The 24,976-nt window shown below is 55.7% G+C and overlaps 1 protein-coding gene across 2 annotated transcripts in view; it reads left to right on the top strand.

Annotated features, from left to right (window-relative positions):
* ankrd2 (ankyrin repeat domain 2 (stretch responsive muscle)) overlaps nucleotides 1-24,976 on the top strand; it is a 62,936-nt gene that overhangs the window by 605 nt on the left and 37,355 nt on the right. For both annotated transcript variants that reach the window (XM_072479653.1, XM_072479652.1), the window contains exon 2: nucleotides 19,210-19,314. In XM_072479653.1, the coding sequence (XP_072335754.1) occupies nucleotides 19,210-19,314 (105 nt within the window). The remainder of the gene's footprint in view (nucleotides 1-19,209; nucleotides 19,315-24,976) is intronic.

Below are 24,976 nucleotides of genomic sequence, written 5' to 3'. Positions count from 1 at the left end.
ACCCGACCTCTGGGTCATTCGCGGCTCAGTTACAATCCACAAGTCTAGAACAGAGGTTAAGGCCACTCCGAAAATGTCCGGAGAGGAGTCGGAAACGTGAACCCCACATTACGTCCAAGTTTGGCAGCAGCTCCAGAACCAGGCTTGGGCCGGGGAAATGGGCACAGACAGTTCCAGATCGTACCGCGTTGCTCAGAGGGTGGGGACTGGACGCCGCAGATGATTCCGGGAGACACAGAGTGAGGGAACATTTCAGGGGGAATTGGAAAGACACTCGCTGGGGTGGGAGATTGAGGGGCGCTGGGCTGTTCGGCCAATCAGATCCATTGCAGAGTTTTTTATGATCCGAGATGTTTGTAGAATTTCAGATGATTCCCCACGCTGTAGAAAGTGAGGTAGAAGACGTTGATCAGGCAGTTCCACTCCACGGTTGACAAGCTGGGAAGTTCTGTTCTGTTGGTAGATCAATCAGATTCCACTGCCCACTGAACTCTGGCTCAATCGGTACATCGACAGCGGCTAGTTTTCCTCTTTATGGGCTGCCACAGACACGGTGGGCTGAAGACCACTTACTGCACAGTAACTATTTGAAGGCTCTCTGGATCACTCTTGCCTCTAAGTCAGAAGACTGTAGGTTCAAGTCCTACTCCAGAGACTTTGGCCACATAATCCAGACTGACACTCCCAGTGCAGTACTGAGGGGGCGCTGCACTGTCAGAGGGTCAGTACTGAGGGAGTGCCGCATTGTCAGAGGGTCAGTGCTGAGGGAGTGCCGCACTGTCAGAGGGTCAGTACTGAGGGAGTGCCGCACTGTCAGAGGGTCAGTACTGAGGGAGTGCCGCATTGTCAGAGGGTCAGTATGAGGGAGTGCTGCACTGTCAGAGGGTCAGTACTGAGGGAGTGTCGCACTGTCAGAGGGTCAGTACAGAGGGAGTGCTGCACTGTCAGAGGGTCAGTGCTGAGGGAGTGCTGCACTGTCAGAGGCTCAGTACTGAGGGAGTGCTGCACTGTCAGAGGGTCAGTACTGAGGGAGTGCCGCACTGTCAGAGGGTCAGTACTGAGGGAGTGCTGCACTGTCAGAGGGTCACTACTGAGGGAGTGCTGCACTGTCAGAGGGGCAGTACTGAGGGAGTGCCGCACTGTCAGAGGGTCAGTACTGAGGGAGTGCTGCACTGTCAGAGGGTCACTATTGAGGGAGTGCTGCACTGTCAGAGGGTCAGTGCTGAGGGAGTGCTGCACTGTCAGAGGGTCAGTACTGAGGGAGTGCTGCACTGTCAGAGGGTCAGTACTGAGGGAGTGCCGCACTGTCAGAGGGTCAGTACTGAGGGAGTGCTGCACTGTCAGAGGGTCAGTACTGAGGGGGCGTTGCACTGTCAGAGGGTCAGTACTGAGGAAGTGCCGCACTGTCAGAGGGTCAGTACTGAGGGAGTGCTGCACTGTCAGAGGGTCACGACTGAAGGAGTGCTGCACTGTCAGAGGGTCAGTGCTGAGGGAGTGCTGCACTGTCAGAGGGTCAGTACTGAGGGAGTGCTGCGTTTTCAGAGGGTCAGTACTGAGAGAGTGCTGCACGGTCAGAGGGTCAGTACTGAGGGAGTGCCGCACTGTCAGAGGGTCAGTACTGAGGGAGTGCCGCGCTGTCAGAGGGTCAATACTGAGGGAGTGCCGCACTGTCAGAGGGTCAGTACAGAGGGAGTGCCGCACGGTCAGAGGGTCAGTACTGAGGGAGTGCCTCACTGTCAGAGGGTCAGTACTGAGGGAGTGCTGCACTGTCAGAGGGTCAGTACTGAGAGAGTGCTGCACTGTCAGAGGGTCAGTACTGAGGGAGTGCTGCACTGTCAGAGGGTCCATACTGAGGGAGTGCCGCACTGTCAGAGGGTCAGTACTGAGGGAGCGCTGCACTGTCAAAGGGTCAGTACTGAGGGAGTGCCGCACTGTCAGAGGGTCAGTACTGAGGGAGAGCTGCACTGTCAGAGGGTCAGTACTGAGGGAATGCTGCACTGTCAGAGGATCAGTACTGAGGGAGGGCCGCACTGTCAGAGAGTCAGTACTGAGGGAATGCTGCACTGTCAGAGGGTTAGTACTGAGGGGGTGCTGCACTGTCAGAGGGTCGGTACTGAGGGAGTGCTGCACTGCCAGAGGGTCAGTACTGAGGGAGTGCTGCATTGTCAGAGGGTCAGTGCTGAGGGAGTGCGACACTGTCAGAGGGTCAGTACTGAGGGAGTGCCGCACTGTCAGCGGGTCAGTACTGAGGGAGTGCTGCACTGTCAGAGGGTCAGTACTGAGGGAGTGCTGCACTGTCAGAGGGTCAGTGCTGAGGGAGCGCTGCACTGTCAGATGGTTAGTACTGAGGGAGTCCCGCACTCTCAGAGGGTCAGTACTGAAGGAGTGTTGCACTGTCAGAGGGTCAATGCTGTGGGAGAGCTGTACTGTCAGAGATGCTGTCTGAGGGAGTGCTGCACTGTCAGAGGGTCAGCACTGAGGGAGAGCTGCACCGTCAGAAGGTCAGTACTGAGGGACTGCTGCACTGTCAGAGAGTCAGTACTGAGGGAGAGCTGCACTGTCAGAGGGTCAGTACTGAGGGAGTGCTGCACTGTCAGAGGGTCAGTACTGAGGGAGTGCCGCACTGTCAGAGGTCAGTATTGAGGGAGTGCTGCACTGTCAGAGGGTCAGTATTGAGGGAGTGCTGCACTGTCAGAGGGACAGTACTGAGGGAGTGCTGCACTGTCAGAGGGTCAGTACTGAGGGAGTGCCGCACTGTCAGAGGGTCAGTACTGAGGGAGTGCTGCACTGTCAGAGGGTAAGTACTGAGGGAGTGCCGCACTGTCAGAGGGTCAGTACTGAGGGAGTGCTGCACTGTCAGAGTGTCAGTACTGAGGGAGTGCCTCACTGTCAGAGGGTCAGTACTGAGGGAGTGCCGCACTGTCAGAGGGTCAGTACTGAGGGAGAGCTGCACTGTCAGAGAGCCAGTACTGAGGGAGCGCTGCACTGTCAGAGGGTCAGTACTGAGGGAGTGCCTCACTGTCAGAGGGTCAGTACTGAGGGAGTGCCGCACTGTCAGAGGGTCAGTACTGAGGGAGTGCCGCACTGTCAGAGGGTTAGTACTGAGGGAGTGCCGCACTGTCAGAGGGTCAGTACAGAGGGAGTGCTGCACTGTCAGAGACAGTACTGAGGGAGTGCTGCACTGTCAGAGGGTCAGTACTGAGGGAGTGCCGCACTCTCAGAGGGTCAGTACTGAGGGAGAGCTGCACTGTCAGAGGGTCAGTGCTGATGTAGAGCTGCACTGTCAGAGGGTCAGTACTGAGGGAGTGCCGCACTGTCAGAGGGTCAGTACTGAGGGAGAGCTGCACTATCAGAGGGTCAGTACTGAGGGAGTGCCGCACTGTCAGAGGGTCATTACTGAGGCAGTGCTGCACTGTCAGAGGGTCAGTACTGAGGGAGTGCCGCACTGTCAGAGGGTCAGTACTGAGGGAGTGCAGCACTGTCAGAGGGTCAGTACTGAGGGAGTGCCGCATTGTCAGAGGGTCAGTACTGAGGGAGTGCTGCACTGTCAGAGGGTCAGTGCTGAGGGAGTGCTGCACTGTCAGAGGCTCAGTACTGAGGGAGTGCTGCACTGTCAGAGGGTCAGTACTGAGGGAGTGCCGCACTGTCAGAGGGTCAGTACTGAGGGAGTGCTGCACTGTCAGAGGGTCACTACTGAGGGAGTGCCGCACTGTCCGAGGGTCAGTACTGAGGGAGTGCCGCACTGTCAGAGGGTCAGTACTGAGAGAGTGCCACACTGTCAGAGGGTCAGTACTGAGGGAGTGCCGCGCTGTCAGAGGGTCAGTACTGAGGGAGTGCCTCACTGTCAGAGGGTCAGTACTGAGGGAGTGCTGCACTGTCAGAGGGTCAGTACTGAGAGAGTGCTGCACTGTCAGAGGGTCAGTGCTGAGGGAGTGCTGCACTGTCAGAGGGTCAGTACTGAGGGAGTGCTGCGCTGTCAGAGGGTCAGTACTGAGAGAGTGCTGCACGGTCAGAGGGTCAGTACTGAGGGAGTGCCGCACTGTCAGAGGGTCAGTACTGAGGGAGTGCCGCGCTGTCAGAGGGTCAGTACTGAGGGAGTGCCTCACTGTCAGAGGGTCAGTACTGAGGGAGTGCTGCACTGTCAGAGGGTCAGTACTGAGAGAGTGCTGCACTGTCAGAGGGTCAGTACTGAGGGAGTGCTGCACTGTCAGAGGGTCCATATTGAGGGAGTGCCGCACTGTCAGAGGGTCAGTACTGAGGGAGCGCTGCACTGTCAGAGGGTCAGTACTGAGGGAGTGCCGCACTGTCAGAGGGTCAGTACTGAGGGAGTGCTGCACTGTCAGAGGATCAGTACTGAGGGAGGGCCGCACTGTCAGAGAGTCAGTACTGAGGGAATGCTGCACTGTCAGAGGGTTAGTACTGAGGGGGTGCTGCACTGTCAGAGGGTCGGTACTGAGGGAGTGCTGCACTGCCAGAGGGTCAGTACTGAGGGAGTGCTGCATTGTCAGAGGGTCAGTACTGAGGGAGTGCGGCACTGTCAGATGGTCAGTACTGAGGGAGTGCTGCATTGTCAGAGGGTCAGTGCTGAGGGAGTGCGACACTGTCAGAGGGTCAGTACTGAGGGAGTGCCGCACTGTCAGAGGGTCAGTACTGAGGGAGTGCCGCACTGTCAGAGGGTCAGTACTGAGGGAGTGCTGCACTGTCAAAGGGTCAGTGCTGAGGGAGCGCTGCACTGTCAGATGGTTAGTACTGAGGGAGTGCCGCACTCTCAGAGGGTCAGTACTGAAGGAGTGTTGCACTGTCAGAGGGTCAATGCTGTGGGAGAGCTGTACTGTCAGAGATGCTGTCTGAAGGAGTGCTGCACTGTCAGAGGGTCAGCACTGAGGGAGTGCTGCACTGTCAGAGGGTCAGTACTGAGGGAGAGCTGCACCGTCAGAAGGTCAGTACTGAGGGACTGCTGCACTGTCAGAGAGTCAGTACTGAGGGAGAGCTGCACTGTCAGAGGGTCAGTACTGAGGGAGTTCTGCACTGTCAGAGGGTCAGTACTGAGGGAGTGCCGCACTGTCAGAGGTCAGTATTGAGGGAGTGCTGCACTGTCAGAGGGTCAGTATTGAGGGAGTGCTGCACTGTCAGAGGGACAGTACTGAGGGAGTGCTGCACTGTCAGAGGGTCAGTACTGAGGGAGTGCCGCACTGTCAGAGGGTCAGTACTGAGGGAGTGCTGCACTGTCAGAGGGTGAGTACTGAGGGAGTGCCGCACTGTCAGAGGGTCAGTACTGAGGGAGTGCTGCACTGTCAGAGTGTCAGTACTGAGGGAGTGCCTCACTGTCAGAGGGTGAGTACTGAGGGAGTGCCGCACTGTCAGAGGGTCAGTACTGTGGGAGAGCTGCACTGTCAGAGAGTCAGTACTGAGGGAGCGCTGCACTGTCAGAGGGTCAGTACTGAGGGAGTGCCGCACTGTCAGAGGGTCAGTACTGAGGGAGTGCTGCACTGTCAGAGGGTAAGTACTGAGGGAGTGCCGCACTGTCAGAGGGTCAGTACTGAGGGAGTGCTGCACTGTCAGAGTGTCAGTACTGAGGGAGTGCCTCACTGTCAGAGGGTCAGTACTGAGGGAGTGCCGCACTGTCAGAGGGTCAGTACTGAGGGAGTGCTGCACTGTCAGAGAGCCAGTACTGAGGGAGCGCTGCACTGTCAGAGGGTCAGTACTGAAGGAGTGCCGCACTGTCAGAGGGTCAGTACTGAGGGAGTGCCGCACTGTCAGAGGGTCAGTACTGAGGGAGTGCCGCACTGTCAGAGGGTTAGTACTGAGGGAGTGCCGCACTGTCAGAGGGTCAGTACAGAGGGAGTGCTGCACTGTCAGAGACAGTACTGAGGGAGTGCTGCACTGTCAGAGGGTCAGTACTGAGGGAGTGCCGCACTCTCAGAGGGTCAGTACTGAGGGAGAGCTGCACTGTCAGAGGGTCAGTGCTGATGTAGAGCTGCACTGTCAGAGGGTCAGTACTGAGGGAGTGCCGCACTGTCAGAGGGTCAGTACTGAGGGAGAGCCGCACTATCAGAGGGTCAGTACTGAGGGAGTGCCGCACTGTCAGAGGGTCATTACTGAGGGAGTGCTGCACTGTCAGAGGGTCAGTACTGAGGGAGTGCCGCACTGTCAGAGGGTCAGTACTGAGGGAGTGCTGCACTGTCAGAGGGTCAGTACTGAGGGAGTGCCGCATTGTCAGAGGGTCAGTACTGAGGGAGTGCTGCACTGTCAGAGGGTCAGTGCTGAGGGAGTGCTGCACTGTCAGAGGCTCAGTACTGAGGGAGTGCTGCACTGTCAGAGGGTCAGTACTGAGGGAGTGCCGCACTGTCAGAGGGTCAGTACTGAGGGAGTGCTGCACTGTCAGAGGGTCACTACTGAGGGAGTGCCGCACTGTCCGAGGGTCAGTACTGAGGGAGTGCCGCACTGTCAGAGGGTCAGTGCTGAGGGAGTGCTGCACTGTCAGAGGGTCAGTGCTGAGTGAGTGCTGCACTGTCAGAGGGTCAGTACTGAGGGAGTGCTGCACTGTCAGAGGGTCAGTACTGAGGGAGTGCCGCACTGTCAGAGGGTCAGTACTGAGGGAGTGCTGCACTGTCAGAGGGTCAGTACTGAGGGGGCGTTGCACTGTCAGAGGGTCAGTACTGAGGAAGTGCCGCACTGTCAGAGGGTCAGTACTGAGGGAGTGCTGCACCGTCAGAGGGTCACTACTGAAGGAGTGCTGCACTGTCAGAGGGTCAGTGCTGAGGGAGTGCTGCACTGTCAGAGGGTCAGTACTGAGGGAGTGCTGCGCTGTCAGAGGGTCAGTACTGAGAGAGTGCTGCACGGTCAGAGGGTCAGTACTGAGGGAGTGCCGCACTGTCAGAGGGTCAGTACTGAGGGAGTGCCGCGCTGTCAGAGGGTCAGTACTGAGGGAGTGCCTCACTGTCAGAGGGTCAGTACTGAGGGAGTGCTGCACTGTCAGAGCGTCAGTACTGAGAGAGTGCTGCACTGTCAGAGGGTCAGTACTGAGGGAGTGCTGCACTGTCAGAGGGTCCATATTGAGGGAGTGCCGCACTGTCAGAGGGTCAGTACTGAGGGAGCGCTGCACTGTCAGAGGGTCAGTACTGAGGGAGTGCCGCACTGTCAGAGGGTCAGTACTGAGGGAGTGCTGCACTGTCAGAGGATCAGTACTGAGGGAGTGCCGCACTGTCAGAGAGTCAGTACTGAGGGAATGCTGCACTGTCAGAGGGTCAGTACTGAGGGAGTGCCGCACTGTCAGAGGGTCAGTACTGAGGGAGTGCCGCACTGTCAGAGGGTCAGTACTGAGGGAGTGCTGCACTGTCAGAGGGTGAGTACTGAGGGAGTGCCGCACTGTCAGAGGGTCAGTACTGAGGGAGTGCTGCACTGTCAGAGGGTCAGTACTGAGGGAGTGCCGCACTGTCAGAGGGTCAGTACTGAGGGAGTGCTGCACTGTCAGAGGGTCAGTACTGAGGGAGTGCCGCACTGTCAGAGGGTCAGTACTGAGGGAGTGCTGCACTGTCAGAGGGTGAGTACTGAGGGAGTGCCGCACTGTCAGAGGGTCAGTACTGAGGGAGTGCTGCACTGTCAGAGTGTCAGTACTGAGGGAGTGCCTCACTGTCAGAGGGTCAGTACTGAGGGAGTGCCGCACTGTCAGAGGGTCAGTACTGAGGGAGAGCTGCACTGTCAGAGAGTCAGTACTGAGGGAGCGCTGCACTGTCAGAGGGTCAGTACTGAGGCAGTGCCGCACTGTCAGAGGGTCAGTACTGAGGGAGTGCCGCACTGTCAGAGGGTCAGTACTGAGGGAGTGCCGCACTGTCAGAGGGTTAGTACTGAGGGAGAACTGCACTGTCAGAGAGTCAGTACTGAGGGAGCGCTGCACTGTCAGAGGGTCAGTACTGAGGGAGTGCTGCACTGTCAGAGACAGTACTGAGGGAGTGCTGCACTGTCAGAGGGTCAGTACTGAGGGAGTGCCGCACTCTCAGAGGGTCAGTACTGAGGGATAGCTACACTGTCAGAGGGTCAGTGCTGATGTAGAGCTGCACTGTCAGAGGGTCAGTACTGAGGGAGTGCCGCACTGTCAGAGGGTCAGTACTGAGGGAGAGCTGCACTGTCAGAGGGTCAGTACTGAGGGAGTGCCGCACTGTCAGAGGGTCAGTACTGAGGGGAGTGCTGCACTGTCAGAGGGACAGTACTGAGGGAGTGCTGCACTCTCAGAGGGTCAGTACTGAGGGAGAGCTACACTGTCAGAGGGTCAGTGCTGGTGTAGAGCTGCACTGTCAGAGGGTCAGTACTGAGGGAGTGCCGCACTGTCAGAGGGTCAGTACTGAGGGAGAGCTGCACTGTCAGAGGGTCAGTACTGAGGGAGTGCCGCACTGTCAGAGGGTCAGTACTGAGGGAGTGCTGCATTGTCAGAGGGACAGTACTGAGGGAGTGCCGGACTGTCAGAGGGTCAGTGCTGAGGGAGTGCCGCACTGTCAGAGGGTCAGTACTGAGGGAGTGCTGCACTGTCAGAGGGTCAGTACTGAGGGAGTGCCGCACTGTCAGAGGGTCAGTACTGAGGGAGTGCCGCACTGTCAGAGGGTCAGTACTGAGGGAGAGCTGCACTGTCAGAGGGTCAGTACTGAGGGAGTGCCGCACTGTCAGAGGGTCAGTACTGAGGGAGTGCTGCTCTGTCAGAGGGACAGTACTGAGGGAGTGCTGCACTGTCAGAGGGTCAGTACTGTGGGAGTGCCGTACTGTCAGAGGGTCAGTACTGAGGGAGTGCTGCACTGTCAGAGGGACAGTACTGAGGGAGTGCTGCACTGTCAGAGGGTCAGTACTGAGGGAGTGCCGCACTGTCAGAGGGTCAGTACTGAGGGAGAGCTGCACTGTCAGAGGGTCAGTGCTGATGTAGAGCTGCACTGTCAGAGGGTCAGTACTGAGGGAGAGCTGCACTGTCAGAGGGTCAGTACTGAGGGAGTGCTGCACTGTCAGAGGGTCAGTACTGAGGGAGTGCCGCACTGTCAGAGGGTCAGTACTGAGGGAGTGCTGCACTGTCAGAGGGACAGTACTGAGGGAGTGCTGCACTGTCAGAGGGTCAGTACTGAGGGAGTGCCGCACTGTCAGAGGGTCAGTACTGAGGGAGAGCTGCACTGTCAGAGGGTCAGTGCTGATGTAGAGCTGCACTGTCAGAGGGTCAGTACTGAGGGAGAGCTGCACTGTCAGAGGGTCAGTACTGAGGGAGTGCTGCACTGTCAGAGGGTCACTACTGAGGGAGTGCCGCACTGTCCGAGGGTCAGTACTGAGGGAGTGCCGCACTGTCAGAGGGTCAGTACTGAGGGAGTGCTGCACTGTCAGAGGGTCAGTGCTGAGTGAGTGCTGCACTGTCAGAGGGTCAGTACTGAGGGAGTGCTGCACTGTCAGAGGGTCAGTACTGAGGGAGTGCCGCACTGTCAGAGGGTCAGTACTGAGGGAGTGCTGCACTGTCAGAGGGTCAGTACTGAGGGGGCGTTGCACTGTCAGAGGGTCAGTACTGAGGAAGTGCCGCACTGTCAGAGGGTCAGTACTGAGGGAGTGCTGCACCGTCAGAGGGTCACTACTGAAGGAGTGCTGCACTGTCAGAGGGTCAGTGCTGAGGGAGTGCTGCACTGTCAGAGGGTCAGTACTGAGGGAGTGCTGCGCTGTCAGAGGGTCAGTACTGAGAGAGTGCTGCACGGTCAGAGGGTCAGTACTGAGGGAGTGCTGCACTGTCAGAGGGTCAGTACTGAGGGAGTGCTGCACTGTCAGAGCGTCAGTACTGAGAGAGTGCTGCACTGTCAGAGGGTCAGTACTGAGGGAGTGCTGCACTGTCAGAGGGTCCATATTGAGGGAGTGCCGCACTGTCAGAGGGTCAGTACTGAGGGAGCGCTGCACTGTCAGAGGGTCAGTACTGAGGGAGTGCCGCACTGTCAGAGGGTCAGTACTGAGGGAGTGCTGCACTGTCAGAGGATCAGTACTGAGGGGGTGCTGCACTGTCAGAGGGTCGGTACTGAGGGAGTGCTGCACTGCCAGAGGGTCAGTACTGAGGGAGTGCTGCATTGTCAGAGGGTCAGTACTGAGGGAGTGCGGCACTGTCAGATGGTCAGTACTGAGGGAGTGCTGCATTGTCAGAGGGTCAGTGCTGAGGGAGTGCGACACTGTCAGAGGGTCAGTACTGAGGGAGTGCCGCACTGTCAGAGGGTCAGTACTGAGGGAGTGCTGCACTGTCAAAGGGTCAGTGCTGAGGGAGCGCTGCACTGTCAGATGGTTAGTACTGAGGGAGTGCCGCACTCTCAGAGGGTCAGTACTGAAGGAGTGTTGCACTGTCAGAGGGTCAATGCTGTGGGAGAGCTGTACTGTCAGAGATGCTGTCTGAGGGAGTGCTGCACTGTCAGAGGGTCAGCACTGAGGGAGAGCTGCACCGTCAGAAGGTCAGTACTGAGGGACTGCTGCACTGTCAGAGAGTCAGTACTGAGGGAGAGCTGCACTGTCAGAGGGTCAGTACTGAGGGAGTTCTGCACTGTCAGAGGGTCAGTACTGAGGGAGTGCCGCACTGTCAGAGGGTCAGTACTGAGGGAGTGCTGCACTGTCAGAGGGTCAGTACTGAGGGAGTGCTGCACTGTCAGAGCGTCAGTACTGAGAGAGTGCTGCACTGTCAGAGGGTCAGTACTGAGGGAGTGCTGCACTGTCAGAGGGTCCATATTGAGGGAGTGCCGCACTGTCAGAGGGTCAGTACTGAGGGAGCGCTGCACTGTCAGAGGGTCAGTACTGAGGGAGTGCCGCACTGTCAGAGGGTCAGTACTGAGGGAGTGCTGCACTGTCAGAGGATCAGTACTGAGGGGGTGCTGCACTGTCAGAGGGTCGGTACTGAGGGAGTGCTGCACTGTCAGAGGGTCAGTACTGAGGGAGTTCTGCACTGTCAGAGGGTCAGTACTGAGGGAGTGCCGCACTGTCAGAGGTCAGTATTGAGGGAGTGCTGCACTGTCAGAGGGTCAGTATTGAGGGAGTGCTGCACTGTCAGAGGGACAGTACTGAGGGAGTGCTGCACTGTCAGAGGGTCAGTACTGAGGGAGTGCCGCACTGTCAGAGGGTCAGTACTGAGGGAGTGCTGCACTGTCAGAGGGTGAGTACTGAGGGAGTGCCGCACTGTCAGAGGGTCAGTACTGAGGGAGTGCTGCACTGTCAGAGTGTCAGTACTGAGGGAGTGCCTCACTGTCAGAGGGTGAGTACTGAGGGAGTGCCGCACTGTCAGAGGGTCAGTACTGTGGGAGAGCTGCACTGTCAGAGAGTCAGTACTGAGGGAGCGCTGCACTGTCAGAGGGTCAGTACTGAGGGAGTGCCGCACTGTCAGAGGGTCAGTACTGAGGGAGTGCTGCACTGTCAGAGGGTAAGTACTGAGGGAGTGCCGCACTGTCAGAGGGTCAGTACTGAGGGAGTGCTGCACTGTCAGAGTGTCAGTACTGAGGGAGTGCCTCACTGTCAGAGGGTCAGTACTGAGGGAGTGCCGCACTGTCAGAGGGTCAGTACTGAGGGAGTGCTGCACTGTCAGAGAGCCAGTACTGAGGGAGCGCTGCACTGTCAGAGGGTCAGTACTGAGGGAGTGCCGCACTGTCAGAGGGTCAGTACTGAGGGAGTGCCGCACTGTCAGAGGGTCAGTACTGAGGGAGTGCCGCACTGTCAGAGGGTTAGTACTGAGGGAGTGCCGCACTGTCAGAGGGTCAGTACAGAGGGAGTGCTGCACTGTCAGAGACAGTACTGAGGGAGTGCTGCACTGTCAGAGGGTCAGTACTGAGGGAGTGCCGCACTCTCAGAGGGTCAGTACTGAGGGAGAGCTGCACTGTCAGAGGGTCAGTGCTGATGTAGAGCTGCACTGTCAGAGGGTCAGTACTGAGGGAGTGCCGCACTGTCAGAGGGTCAGTACTGAGGGAGAGCTGCACTATCAGAGGGTCAGTACTGAGGGAGTGCCGCACTGTCAGAGGGTCATTACTGAGGGAGTGCTGCACTGTCAGAGGGTCAGTACTGAGGGAGTGCCGCACTGTCAGAGGGTCAGTACTGAGGGAGTGCTGCACTGTCAGAGGGTCAGTACTGAGGGAGTGCCGCATTGTCAGAGGGTCAGTACTGAGGGAGTGCTGCACTGTCAGAGGGTCAGTGCTGAGGGAGTGCTGCACTGTCAGAGGCTCAGTACTGAGGGAGTGCTGCACTGTCAGAGGGTCAGTACTGAGGGAGTGCCGCACTGTCAGAGGGTCAGTACTGAGGGAGTGCTGCACTGTCAGAGGGTCACTACTGAGGGAGTGCCGCACTGTCCGAGGGTCAGTACTGAGGGAGTGCCGCACTGTCAGAGGGTCAGTACTGAGGGAGTGCTGCACTTTCAGAGGGTCAGTGCTGAGTGAGTGCTGCACTGTCAGAGGGTCAGTACTGAGGGAGTGCTGCACTGTCAGAGGGTCAGTACTGAGGGAGTGCCGCACTGTCAGAGGGTCAGTACTGAGGGAGTGCTGCACTGTCAGAGGGTCAGTACTGAGGGGGCGTTGCACTGTCAGAGGGTCAGTACTGAGGAAGTGCCGCACTGTCAGAGGGTCAGTACTGAGGGAGTGCTGCACCGTCAGAGGGTCACTACTGAAGGAGTGCTGCACTGTCAGAGGGTCAGTGCTGAGGGAGTGCTGCACTGTCAGAGGGTCAGTACTGAGGGAGTGCTGCGCTGTCAGAGGGTCAGTACTGAGAGAGTGCTGCACGGTCAGAGGGTCAGTACTGAGGGAGTGCCGCACTGTCAGAGGGTCAGTACTGAGGGAGTGCCGCGCTGTCAGAGGGTCAGTACTGAGGGAGTGCCTCACTGTCAGAGGGTCAGTACTGAGGGAGTGCTGCACTGTCAGAGCGTCAGTACTGAGAGAGTGCTGCACTGTCAGAGGGTCAGTACTGAGGGAGTGCTGCACTGTCAGAGGGTCCATATTGAGGGAGTGCCGCACTGTCAGAGGGTCAGTACTGAGGGAGCGCTGCACTGTCAGAGGGTCAGTACTGAGGGAGTGCCGCACTGTCAGAGGGTCAGTACTGAGGGAGTGCTGCACTGTCAGAGGATCAGTACTGAGGGAGTGCCGCACTGTCAGAGAGTCAGTACTGAGGGAATGCTGCACTGTCAGAGGGTCAGTACTGAGGGAGTGCCGCACTGTCAGAGGGTCAGTACTGAGGGAGTGCCGCACTGTCAGAGGGTCAGTACTGAGGGAGTGCTGCACTGTCAGAGGGTGAGTACTGAGGGAGTGCCGCACTGTCAGAGGGTCAGTACTGAGGGAGTGCTGCACTGTCAGAGGGTCAGTACTGAGGGAGTGCCGCACTGTCAGAGGGTCAGTACTGAGGGAGTGCTGCACTGTCAGAGGGTCAGTACTGAGGGAGTGCCGCACTGTCAGAGGGTCAGTACTGAGGGAGTGCTGCACTGTCAGAGGGTGAGTACTGAGGGAGTGCCGCACTGTCAGAGGGTCAGTACTGAGGGAGTGCTGCACTGTCAGAGTGTCAGTACTGAGGGAGTGCCTCACTGTCAGAGGGTCAGTACTGAGGGAGTGCCGCACTGTCAGAGGGTCAGTACTGAGGGAGAGCTGCACTGTCAGAGAGTCAGTACTGAGGGAGCGCTGCACTGTCAGAGGGTCAGTACTGAGGCAGTGCCGCACTGTCAGAGGGTCAGTACTGAGGGAGTGCCGCACTGTCAGAGGGTCAGTACTGAGGGAGTGCCGCACTGTCAGAGGGTTAGTACTGAGGGAGAACTGCACTGTCAGAGAGTCAGTACTGAGGGAGCGCTGCACTGTCAGAGGGTCAGTACTGAGGGAGTGCTGCACTGTCAGAGACAGTACTGAGGGAGTGCTGCACTGTCAGAGGGTCAGTACTGAGGGAGTGCCGCACTCTCAGAGGGTCAGTACTGAGGGATAGCTACACTGTCAGAGGGTCAGTGCTGATGTAGAGCTGCACTGTCAGAGGGTCAGTACTGAGGGAGTGCCGCACTGTCAGAGGGTCAGTACTGAGGGAGAGCTGCACTGTCAGAGGGTCAGTACTGAGGGAGTGCCGCACTGTCAGAGGGTCAGTACTGAGGGGAGTGCTGCACTGTCAGAGGGACAGTACTGAGGGAGTGCCGCACTCTCAGAGGGTCAGTACTGAGGGAGTGCCGCACTGTCAGAGGGTCAGTGCTGAGGGAGTGCCGCACTGTCAGAGGGTCAGTACTGAGGGAGTGCTGCACTGTCAGAGGGTCAGTACTGAGGGAGTGCCGCACTGTCAGAGGGTCAGTACTGAGGGAGTGCCGCACTGTCAGAGGGTCAGTACTGAGGGAGAGCTGCACTGTCAGAGGGTCAGTACTGAGGGAGTGCCGCACTGTCAGAGGGTCAGTACTGAGGGAGTGCTGCTCTGTCAGAGGGACAGTACTGAGGGAGTGCTGCACTGTCAGAGGGTCAGTACTGTGGGAGTGCCGTACTGTCAGAGGGTCAGTACTGAGGGAGTGCTGCACTGTCAGAGGGACAGTACTGAGGGAGTGCTGCACTGTCAGAGGGTCAGTACTGAGGGAGTGCCGCACTGTCAGAGGGTCAGTACTGAGGGAGAGCTGCACTGTCAGAGGGTCAGTGCTGATGTAGAGCTGCACTGTCAGAGGGTCAGTACTGAGGGAGAGCTGCACTGTCAGAGGGTCAGTACTGAGGGAGTGCTGCACTGTCAGAGGGTCAGTACTGAGGGAGTGCCGCACTGTCAGAGGGTCAGTACTGAGGGAGTGCTGCACTGTCAGAGGGACAGTACTGAGGGAGTGCTGCACTGTCAGAGGGTCAGTACTGAGGGAGTGCCGCACTGTCAGAGGGTCAGTACTGAGGGAGAGCTGCACTGTCAGAGGGTCAGTGCTGATGTAGAGCTGCACTGTCAGAGGGTCAGTACTGAGGGAGAGCTGCACTGTCAGAGGGTCAGTACTGAGGGAGTGCTGCACTGTCAGAGGGTCACTACTGAGGGAGTGCCGCACTGTCCGAGGGTCAGTACTGAGGGAGTGCCGCACTGTCAGAGGGTCAGTACTGAGGGAGTGCTGCACTGTCAGAGGGTCAGTGCTGAGTGAGTGCTGCACTGTCAGAGGGTCAGTACTGAGGGAGTGCTGCACTGTCAGAGGGTCAGTACTGAGGGAGTGCCGCACTGTCAGAGGGTCAGTACTGAGGGAGTCCTGCACTGTCAGAGTGTCAGTACTGAGGGGGCGTTGCACTGTCAGAGGGTCAGTACTGAGGAAGTGCCGCACTGTCAGAGGGTCAGTACTGAGGGAGTGCTGCACCGTCAGAGGGTCACTACTGAAGGAGTGCTGCACTGTCAGAGGGTCAGTGCTGAGGGAGTGCTGCACTGTCAGAGGGTCAGTACTGAGGGAGTGCTGCGCTGTCAGAGGGTCAGTACTGAGAGAGTGCTGCACGGTCAGAGGGTCAGTACTGAGGGAGTGCTGCACTGTCAGAGGGTCAGTACTGAGGGAGTGCTGCACTGTCAGAGCGTCAGTACTGAGAGAGTGCTGCACTGTCAGAGGGTCAGTACTGAGGGAGTGCTGCACTGTCAGAGGGTCCATATTGAGGGAGTGCCGCACTGTCAGAGGGTCAGTACTGAGGGAGCGCTGCACTGTCAGAGGGTCAGTACTGAGGGAGTGCCGCACTGTCAGAGGGTCAGTACTGAGGGAGTGCTGCACTGTCAGAGGATCAGTACTGAGGGGGTGCTGCACTGTCAGAGGGTCGGTACTGAGGGAGTGCTGCACTGCCAGAGGGTCAGTACTGAGGGAGTGCTGCATTGTCAGAGGGTCAGTACTGAGGGAGTGCGGCACTGTCAGATGGTCAGTACTGAGGGAGTGCTGCATTGTCAGAGGGTCAGTGCTGAGGGAGTGCGACACTGTCAGAGGGTCAGTACTGAGGGAGTGCCGCACTGTCAGAGGGTCAGTACTGAGGGAGTGCTGCACTGTCAAAGGGTCAGTGCTGAGGGAGCGCTGCACTGTCAGATGGTTAGTACTGAGGGAGTGCCGCACTCTCAGAGGGTCAGTACTGAAGGAGTGTTGCACTGTCAGAGGGTCAATGCTGTGGGAGAGCTGTACTGTCAGAGATGCTGTCTGAGGGAGTGCTGCACTGTCAGAGGGTCAGCACTGAGGGAGAGCTGCACCGTCAGAAGGTCAGTACTGAGGGACTGCTGCACTGTCAGAGAGTCAGTACTGAGGGAGAGCTGCACTGTCAGAGGGTCAGTACTGAGGGAGTTCTGCACTGTCAGAGGGTCAGTACTGAGGGAGTGCCGCACTGTCAGAGGTCAGTATTGAGGGAGTGCTGCACTGTCAGAGGGTCAGTATTGAGGGAGTGCTGCACTGTCAGAGGGACAGTACTGAGGGAGTGCTGCACTGTCAGAGGGTCAGTACTGAGGGAGTGCCGCACTGTCAGAGGGTCAGTACTGAGGGAGTGCTGCACTGTCAGAGGGTGAGTACTGAGGGAGTGCCGCACTGTCAGAGGGTCAGTACTGAGGGAGTGCTGCACTGTCAGAGTGTCAGTACTGAGGGAGTGCCTCACTGTCAGAGGGTCAGTACTGAGGGAGTGCCGCACTGTCAGAGGGTCAGTACTGAGGGAGAGCTGCACTGTCAGAGAGTCAGTACTGAGGGAGCGCTGCACTGTCAGAGGGTCAGTACTGAGGCAGTGCCGCACTGTCAGAGGGTCAGTACTGAGGGAGTGCCGCACTGTCAGAGGGTTAGTACTGAGGGAGAACTGCACTGTCAGAGAGTCAGTACTGAGGGAGCGCTGCACTGTCAGAGGGTCAGTACTGAGGGAGTGCTGCACTGTCAGAGACAGTACTGAGGGAGTGCTGCACTGTCAGAGGGTCAGTACTGAGGGAGTGCCGCACTCTCAGAGGGTCAGTACTGAGGGATAGCTACACTGTCAGAGGGTCAGTGCTGGTGTAGAGCTGCACTGTCAGAGGGTCAGTACTGAGGGAGTGCCGCACTGTCAGAGGGTCAGTACTGAGGGAGAGCTGCACTGTCAGAGGGTCAGTACTGAGGGAGTGCCGCACTGTCAGAGGGTCAGTACTGAGGGGAGTGCTGCACTGTCAGAGGGACAGTACTGAGGGAGTGCCGCACTCTCAGAGGGTCAGTACTGAGGGAGAGCTACACTGTCAGAGGGTCAGTGCTGGTGTAGAGCTGCACTGTCAGAGGGTCAGTACTGAGGGAGTGCCGCACTGTCAGAGGGTCAGTACTGAGGGAGAGCTGCACTGTCAGAGGGTCAGTACTGAGGGAGTGCCGCACTGTCAGAGGGTCAGTACTGAGGGAGTGCTGCATTGTCAGAGGGACAGTACTGAGGGAGTGCCGCACTGTCAGAGGGTCAGTACTGAGGGAGTGCCGCACTGTCAGAGGGTCAGTACTGAGGGAGTGCTGCACTGTCAGAGGGTCAGTACTGAGGGAGTGCCGCACTGTCAGAGGGTCAGTACTGAGGGAGTGCCGCACTGTCAGAGGGTCAGTACTGAGGGAGAGCTGCACTGTCAGAGGGTCAGTACTGAGGGAGTGCCGCACTGTCAGAGGGTCAGTACTGAGGGAGTGCTGCTCTGTCAGAGGGACAGTACTGAGGGAGTGCTGCACTGTCAGAGGGTCAGTACTGTGGGAGTGCCGTACTGTCAGAGGGTCAGTACTGAGGGAGTGCTGCACTGTCAGAGGGACAGTACTGAGGGAGTGCTGCACTGTCAGAGGGTCAGTACTGAGGGAGTGCCGCACTGTCAGAGGGTCAGTACTGAGGGAGAGCTGCACTGTCAGAGGGTCAGTGCTGATGTAGAGCTGCACTGTCAGAGGGTCAGTACTGAGGGAGAGCTGCACTGTCAGAGGGTCAGTACTGAGGGAGTGCTGCACTGTCAGAGGGTCAGTACTGAGGGAGTGCCGCACTGTCAGAGGGTCAGTACTGAGGGAGTGCTGCACTGTCAGAGGGACAGTACTGAGGGAGTGCTGCACTGTCAGAGGGTCAGTACTGAGGGAGTGCCGCACTGTCAGAGGGTCAGTACTGAGGGAGTGCCGCACTGTCAGTGGGTCAGTACTGAGGGAGAGCTGCACTGTCAGAGGGTCAGTACTGAGGGAGTGCTGCACTGTCAGAGGTGCTGTATGAGGGAGTGCTGCACTGTCAGAGGTGCTGTATGAGGGAGTGCTGCTCTGTTAGAGGTGCCTTCTTTCAGAAGCGATGTTAAACTGAGGCTCTCCAGGTGGATATAAATGTTACTAGTTTAAAAAATAGAAAAGTTCTTCCTGGCTAATCTTCATCCCTCAATCATTGTGTCATAGACCATCTGGTCATTCATAGACCATCTGGTCATTATCACATTGCTGTTTGTGGGATCTTAATGTTAATAGATTGGCTACGTTGTTTCTGACAGTCGAATAGTCAATACACTTGTAAAATTATTTAATTGGTTGTTAAAGGTTTTGGAATGTTCCAAGGCTGTGAAAAACGCTCTAAATATAAACCTGTTTTCTTTGGCAAGGTTTACGTATGAGAATGTTCAAATACAGGGCAAAAAGATTTGATCGGGGCAGCACGGTGGCACAGTGGTTAGCACTGCTGCCTCACAGCGCCGAGGTCCCAGGTTCGATCCTGGCTCTGGGTCACTGTCCGTGTGGAGTTTGCACATTCTCCCCGTGTCTGCATGGGTTTCGCCCCCACAACCCAAAGATGTGCAGGCTAGGTGGATTGGCCGCGCTAAATTGCACCTTCATTCGAGAAAAAAATAATTGGATACTCTAAATTTAAAAAAAAGATTTGATCGGAACAGCCTGGTGGTTTGATATCCCCCCTGCTGAAAACGCTTGCAAAATATTCCATTGTCTGCGTCTGAAATGAGATCCTAAACTTCTAATCATGCTGTAAAATAAAAAAACATTTCTTGTCAAGTCCAAAAAGAAAAGTTTTGGATTTCTATAGCGCCTTTCACCATCTTCTGACGTCTCCGAGCAGCCATGAAGTACTTTATTGAAGTGTAGTCGCCGTTGTAATGTCGCCAAACACTGCAGTCAAGTTGTGGACAGCACGATCCAACAAATGGTCTCATGATAAATGACCAGCTCATCTGTTACGTTTGCTGGTTGACACAGAAAAGAATCACCGCAGAAAGAGAACGCATTGCTGAATTTAAAAACTCCTTAAAAGAAGGGTTGCTATGACCCAATAACGTACAAAATAGTGAAATGCTTGTTTCTCCCCCCCCCCATTTTTGTAGAAACCCCAATTTGAGACGATGGCGATCAAAGACATGGACGCAGCGGGACTGAAAAAGGAAAAATACAGGGAGCCGGCTAAAAGCAGCAGATTTCAGGCAGTAAAGGTAATTGTCACTCAGTCCCACCACTAAGGCACATCAAATCTTCTCTAAAATGGGACCGTCATTGAACAAAGTCAACAGATCGGGTTATGTGACAGAGGATCACTGCAGTGTGAGTCATGTGAGACAGTATCACAATAGTGTGTTATGTCATATAAAATATTGTTGCAGAGAGTCATGTGACACGTGTCGCTACAGAAATTGTGATATAAAATATTGAGAATGAGTCATGTGATACAGCATTGCTACAGTGAGTCATGTGACACAGTATCGCTACAGTAAGTCATGTGACACAGTATCAGTGTGGTGAATGGAACTACTGTTAATTCACCAGTGCACTGTGATATCATGTTACTGCTGTATCGTGTTACGTTATGTGTTTAACCCTGTGGGCTCCACCTATGGGCCATTGTACGGCTTCACCCACAGCGGGATATGTCGGGGCATGTACGGGCTCGCCCATGGCTCCACCCCTTACAGGAAGTATAAAGGCAGCTGACCTGCGCATTCATTGTTGTACCGGTCACAGGCAGGCCAGGCTCAGTTGTGAGCTGATTAAAACCACGGTTTACTTCTCAACGTGTCTCTCAGTGAATTGATGGTCGCATCAATCAGTACAATGTATCATGTGACACAGTATCGCTACAGTAAGTCATGTCACACAGCATTGCTGCAGTGGGTGATGTGACACAGTGTCGCTAGTGAGTCATGTGACACAGTATCGCTACATTGAGTCATGTGACGCAGCATCAGTACAATGAATCATGTGACACAGTATCACTAGTGAGTCATGTGACACAGTATTGCTAATGAGTCGTGTGACACAGTATCGCTACAGTGAGTCAAGTGACACAGTATTGCTAATGAGTCGTGTGACACAGTATTGCTACAATGAGCCATGTGACACAGTATCGCCACAGTGAGTCAAGTGACACAGTATTGCAAATGAGTCGTGTGACACAGTATTGCTACAATGAGCCATGTGACACAGTATCGCCACAGTGAGTCAAGTGACACAGTATTGCTAATGAGTCGTGTGACACAGTATTGCTACAATGAGTCATGTGACACAGTATCGCCACAGTGAGTCAAGTGACACAGTATCGCCACAGTGAGTCAAGTGACACAGTATCGCTACAGTGAGTCATGTGACACCGTATCGCTACAGTGAGTCAAGTGACACAGTATCGCTACATTGAGTCATGTGACACCGTATCGCTACAGTGAGTCAAGTGACACAGTATCGCTACAGTGAGTCATGTGACACAGTGTCACCACACTTAATTGCCCTCTGAAGCGACTGAGCAAGTCACTCATTTGACCACAGTGAGTCATGTGACACAACATTGCTTCAGTGAGTCATGTGACACAGTATCGCTACATTGAGTCATGTGACACAATATCGCTACAGTGAGCCAGAGTCATGTGACACAGTACTACTACAGTGAGTCATGTGACAGAGTGTTATACAGTCAGTCATGTGACCCAGTATTGCTACAGTGAATCATGTGACACAGTATCGTTACAGTGAGTCATGTGACACAGTATCGCTACAGTGAGTCATGTGACACATTTCAGGACTGTATTGCCACTAGTAAACAATCCGATACAGTTGGTGTAGACATTGTAGGAAAACAGTGCCCATTCACTGTGCCTGGCACGTCTCCCAGTGTCACTAATATCCCTGAACATGAAGTACCAAAGGAGATCAACCAGTAACCTTGAAAACGGTAATCAGGTCCCAATGGTGTCTCTTTTCCAGAAATCAGTATGTATATTAAATGTGCAGTAGCTTTGTTGAACAGCTGTTTTAAGACACAGATTTACTTAGTGACCTTTGTATTTTATTTCAGTGCCAGTAACATTTGCACCTGCTCCTGGGTTCAGGTCTGGAAGCGCCCATTGGTGGAGGGGCCTGAGTGCTGAGTATTACACAGCAGACTTCCCCTAAAATACTTCAGTTACACCTGGTTGAACTGAGGGCACAAAACTCTGCTGATCGTACTTGGGCACACTCACCGTTCTTTCTTCTAAATCACTTCCCGGATGACCACCTCTGCTAAACAACTCAATGTAATCACTCTTAGAATGAGTGGTGTGGACAATGGAAAACCAATCCTCTTCTGAGATTGAGATCAAGGCAACTAGTCTGGGCAGAGCAGTGAGAATTCATCCTTCATCCTTCACCCCAACTTGCCACATTGCTGGGAGCGAGGACGAAAGAAATCTCTGCGAGTGGGTGTCCCTGACATTCTTTACTATGCCCTGGTTTCCCAGTAGCTTTCTTCATCAACCACTGCGGTTTGCTACAAATGAGTGACTTGCTCAGTCGCTTCAGAGGGCAATTAAGTGTCAACCACATTGGCGGGGGACTGGAGGCACAAAAGGACCCAGGGCGTGATTCTCCCGAAAAATGACTAAGGACGCGATTCTCTGGCGGCGATGCACTCGAGCAAGGGCACAACGTGGCCAGAGAATCCCAGGAGAGCACCTCTCACGGGCTCCCCGGCAGCCTCCGTGCCTCGCAGGATCCAGCCACGTTCCGCGGGGCAGAGTTGGGACTCCACCCAGAAGGGCCAAACGGCCCTCGCGGAAGTAGGTCTTAAAGCTACTTAAGACCTACATGCCCGATATCCACTAGCCTCCCTCAATCCTCCGGCCTCTCTAGGGAGGCTGTAGCCGGGAACTGATCAGTGCTAGTCCACACAATCTTGCGCCAGGCGGAAAGGCACCCCGGGGGAGAGGGGAGGGGGGGGGGGTGGGTCTCCCAGGCCATCGGAGATCCCTGCGTGGTCAGGGTCAGTGCAGGGTGGCTGCCTGACTCTCCACCTGGAATGTGGGCATCTTGGCACTGCCCAGCTAGCACCTGCGCAGCTGGCATCTTGGCACTGCTACCAGGGTGGCAGTGCAAGGGTGTCTGGGTGGCACTGCCAAGGGGGGGGGGGTGTGGAGGGCAGGTAAGTAGGGGCCTCCGGGAGATTGGGTGGGTGACGGGTGGGGGCCCTGGGAGAGAGGGGGTGCTGCAAGGGGCCTTGGAGGGGCCTGAAGAGGGGGTTGGCCCAAGGGACCCCATAGTGGGGTTGTGTCCAAGTGTGTGTGTGGGGAGTGATATTGCCCATGGGTGGGGGTGTAGGGACCCACAAGATATCGGGGCACACTTTCAAAATGGGATTCCGATCTCGCAGTTCAGCTCCCCAGTGCTAAAAACAATTCAAAGCGTGGGGTAAACCGGAGAGAAACTCCCCAGGGTCCAAAAAAGTGTCTGAGTGACACTGAATAGCAGTGGGGAACTCGCAGCAGAGCCGGCGGGAAACTCCCTGAAAAACCCGCCACAAATTAACTTAGAAATCTTTCCAGAGAATTGCGCCCCAAGTGTCATTTTCGGCAGGAATCACAAATGAAGGGTGAGACCCAGATCACTATTCATCTGCACAGTGCAAAATAAAAGGACTCCTGCACGAAACACGTTGAGCATCTGATTCGCTCGACGCGGGACCCATCTGTTCATTGCTAACAAAGGGGGAGCAGCATTTAAACCGTCCCTGAGCTCTCACTCCCAGTCAAACCAGCAAGATGGCCGTGCGGAGACCTGCACCTCGCTTGCTGGCCAGGCCTCTGCGTGTCATGGAGGAGAGGCAGGTAACCCTGTACCCCCGAGGGGTTAGGAGACCCAAGAGCTCGGTGACAAATCCCACGCGGGTAGCAGTGGCGGCTGCAGTGAATGCGGGCAGCGTGACCAGGAGGACCATCGCCCAGTGTAGGAAGAAGATGAATGACCTGTGAGGAGCTGCAAGGGTAAGTTACCACCTCCCTCTACACCTGGCATCAGCCACGCCTGCCACCCCTAAACTCCTCCTCCCCGTCCCTCCCATCCAATCAACTTCCATCCCTCACTCGGGAAAACGCTCCGCCTTAAAGACCTGCCATCCAATCTGATTGGTCGGCAATGACAGGAACTGCAGTGGACAAGAGAGGAAACATGGCTCCAGGGACTGGTCAGCAAAGTGGGTCTGGAGGTCCCAGGGTGGGGAGGGTAGGGAAGGCCTGGGGAGGGGGTGGGGGGTGGGGGAAGGGGGTGATTGAGGCTTTGGGAGAGAGGCCAGGTGGGAGGGAGGTCCACTGGCTACCCGACCGTAAGGGGCTTGGAGGAAGTCAGAGGGGGGCTTCCGATGGAGGCTCCCCACAGCTCCGACCCAGCCGAAGCCCGTTCATTTGAGGACTTTCCCCAGGCCCGGTAAACCCTCCTAAAAATTACTGGGAGAACCCAGAGGGATTCCCATTACTCCGATTTCTCACTCCCCCTCCCCCCCCCCCCCCCCTCGGCCCCCTCCTCACCTATAATCCCATCATCGGGGGAGCAACAATTCAGGGAATATAAGAAATAAGAGTATATATGCTTGATCTTCTACTTTCCCAATCTGTCCTATAATTCCCTTCATGCTCAAAATAATTCTTTATCTTGAATGTGCTCAACGACTGAGCTCCCAAAGCTCCCTGGGATAGGGAATTCCAAAGATTCACAACCCTTCTGAGCAAAGAAATCTCTCCTCACCTCAGCTCAAAATGAATGACTCCAATGGCTGACCCAACCTCTGCTGTCCTCGGGGAAACAACATAATCAAGTTTCCAAAGAGAGCGGAACCTTCTCCCTTTCGGCCAGCGGAATGAAATTGGCCTGATGCTAGGATTAGACGGCGAGTTCCTAAGAGTTTTGCATTTTGTCACGCACCATGCATCACAGTGTGTGGATCAAAAACATGCATCAAAAACAGATTTTTAAACACGCTCGTTGTGAGGGCAGTGGGGGCTGGCAGTGGCGAATTAGTCCTGGAAAATCTCAGTTGTCACCACAGCCTCCTGATGAATTATTTGCCCTAAGTGACGTCTATTCAGTCAGCGGGGGGGCTGAACCGTCCCTCAGGAGCAGGAATGCGCAGCCATGACCCAGCTTATCCTGCCTCCCACTGCTGTTGTCTTTCATGCCTGCCAGTGCGGGAGCTTGGGGTATATTTTGTTTCCTGGCTGTGGTGTTAGATCTGAATTCATTTTTAAAAATTCGTTGACGGGATGTGGGGCATCGCTGGCAGTTCCAGCATTTATTGCCCATCCCTAATTGCCCTTGAGAAGGTGGTGGTGAGCTGCCTTCTTGAGCTGCTGCAGCCCGTATGGTGTAGGTACACCCTGTGCTGTTAGGGAGGGAGTTCCAGGATTTGCCCCAGCGACAGTGAAGGAACGGTGATATGTTTCCAAGTCAGGGTGGTGAGTGACTTGGAGGGGAACCTCCAGGTGGTGGGGTTCCCAGGTATCTGTTGCCCTTGTCCTTCTAGATGGTAGTGGTCATGGGTTTGGAAGGTGCTGTCTAAGGAACCTTGGTGAGTTACTGCAGTGCATCTTGTGGATGGTACACACGGCTGCCATTGTTTGTCAGTGATTGAGGGAGTGAATGTTTGTGGAAGGGGGAGCAATCAAGCTTTGTCCTGGATGGTGTCGAGTTTCTTGAGTGTTGTTGGAGCTGCACTCATCCAGGCAAGTGGAGAGTATTCCATCACACTCTTGAACTGTGCCTTGTAGATGGTGGACAGGTTTTGGGGGGGTCAGGAGGTGAGTTCCTCCCCGTAGGATTCCTAGCCTTTGACCTGCCCAGGTAGCCACAGTATTAATATGG

Source organism: Scyliorhinus torazame, chromosome 16 (genome assembly GCF_047496885.1).
Source record: "Scyliorhinus torazame isolate Kashiwa2021f chromosome 16, sScyTor2.1, whole genome shotgun sequence".
Classification (NCBI taxonomy): Eukaryota; Metazoa; Chordata; class Chondrichthyes; order Carcharhiniformes; family Scyliorhinidae; genus Scyliorhinus; species Scyliorhinus torazame.
This window is presented reverse-complemented; position numbering and strand designations above follow the sequence as displayed.